Source organism: Limulus polyphemus, unplaced genomic scaffold (genome assembly GCF_000517525.1).
Source record: "Limulus polyphemus unplaced genomic scaffold, Limulus_polyphemus-2.1.2 Scaffold83460, whole genome shotgun sequence".
In the NCBI taxonomy this organism is placed as follows: Eukaryota; Metazoa; Arthropoda; class Merostomata; order Xiphosura; family Limulidae; genus Limulus; species Limulus polyphemus.
The window spans coordinates 1-1,344 of NW_013749056.1; the positions used below are offsets into that span (position 1 = coordinate 1).

General features: G+C 49.6%; 1 protein-coding gene across 1 annotated transcript; it reads left to right on the forward strand.

Annotated features, from left to right (window-relative positions):
• Positions 1-450: 450 nt before the first annotated feature.
• LOC106477835 (craniofacial development protein 2-like) lies at positions 451-1,191 on the forward strand (the record flags this gene model as incomplete). Its single annotated transcript, XM_013938359.1, has 1 exon — positions 451-1,191. A coding segment is annotated over exon 1 (741 nt), but the record flags the coding sequence as incomplete, so codon positions are not given.
• Positions 1,192-1,344: the final 153 nt, after the last annotated feature.

A 1,344-nucleotide genomic window follows, 5' to 3' on the forward strand; every position in this document is an offset into this window, starting at 1 on the left:
CTTGCCACTGGATCCGGATGGGAAGGGACGAGAGAGTGAGGTCGACGACTCGCGCAACTCTTCCTCACTATAATCCAAGTCCAGCGCATGTCACGACATCAACCAAAGTCCTGCGGCGATAAGCCGATGGCAGTGCAGTAGGTGTGGACATCACTGGAAGCTGTAGTCAAAAGCCTGCACGTAGGCGGTCCAGGACACAGGGTCGTTTTTCAACTGATGAGACAGCAGGGGGAGTCCGGCAGCATCCTGGATGACTGAGCAGCCCTTTTTAGGTACGCTCTGCTCACCTCAATTGAGGAGGGGGCTAGAAAAGGTGCCCTAAACATAGCCTGTCTCAAATCCACTCTGGCTAGCAAACCGCGGCTGGCGGAGGTCCCACATAGCGGTCGAACAAATAAAAAATCGAAATTTAAGGTTCTTAAATTGGGCACCTGGAACATAAGAACTCTTATGGATGGCTCGAGAACAGACAGACCGGAGCGTAGAACTGCACTTATTGCAAAAGAGCTGGCAAGGTACCACTTGGATATAGTTGCACTCAGTGAGACTCTCTTAGCTGACAAGGGTCAACTATCTGAAGTAGGCACAGGATATACGTTTTACTGGAGTGGTCGTAACACCGATGAATGGCGCAAAGCAGGAGTAGGCTTTGCTATCCGATCTGATCTGGCTCGTACTTTACCACATATGCCCGAAGGTATCAATGACCGTCTGATGATGCTGCGACTACCGTTAACGAACAATAAGAACATGACGCTCATAAGTGCCTATGCTCCAACGATGACTAATCAAGACGAAACAAAGGACATGTTTTACAAAGACCTCGAGTCTGTCATCACTTCCGTTCCAAGGTACGATAGGCTAGTCATTCTTGGTGACTTCAACGCACGTGTAGGCTCAGATCATGTGACCTGGGAGGGTGTGGTTGGGAAGCATGGTATTGGAACGTGCAACAGCAACGGCCTACTGCTACTCCGAACATGCACCATCCATGACTTGACCATCAGGAATACTCTCTTTCACTTGCTCACTCGCAACAGGACATCCTGGCTGCACCCGCGTTCAAAACATTGGCACCTGATCGACTATGTCATTACTCGAAAGAATGATGCGCGCGACATGAGGGTAACAAAAGCCGTGTGTGGGGCAGAGTGCTGGACTGACCACCCTTTGATCATTTCCAGACTGGCTGTAAGAGTTGTGCCATGGAGAAGACCTCAAGGTCAAAAAATGTTAAGGAGATTGAATGTTGCCCGGCTGAAGATTCCTGAAGTTGCTGAGCCGTTTAGGAAGGAACTGGAATATACCATCACGAATGCCATTGCAGATGCTGATGCTGATCCT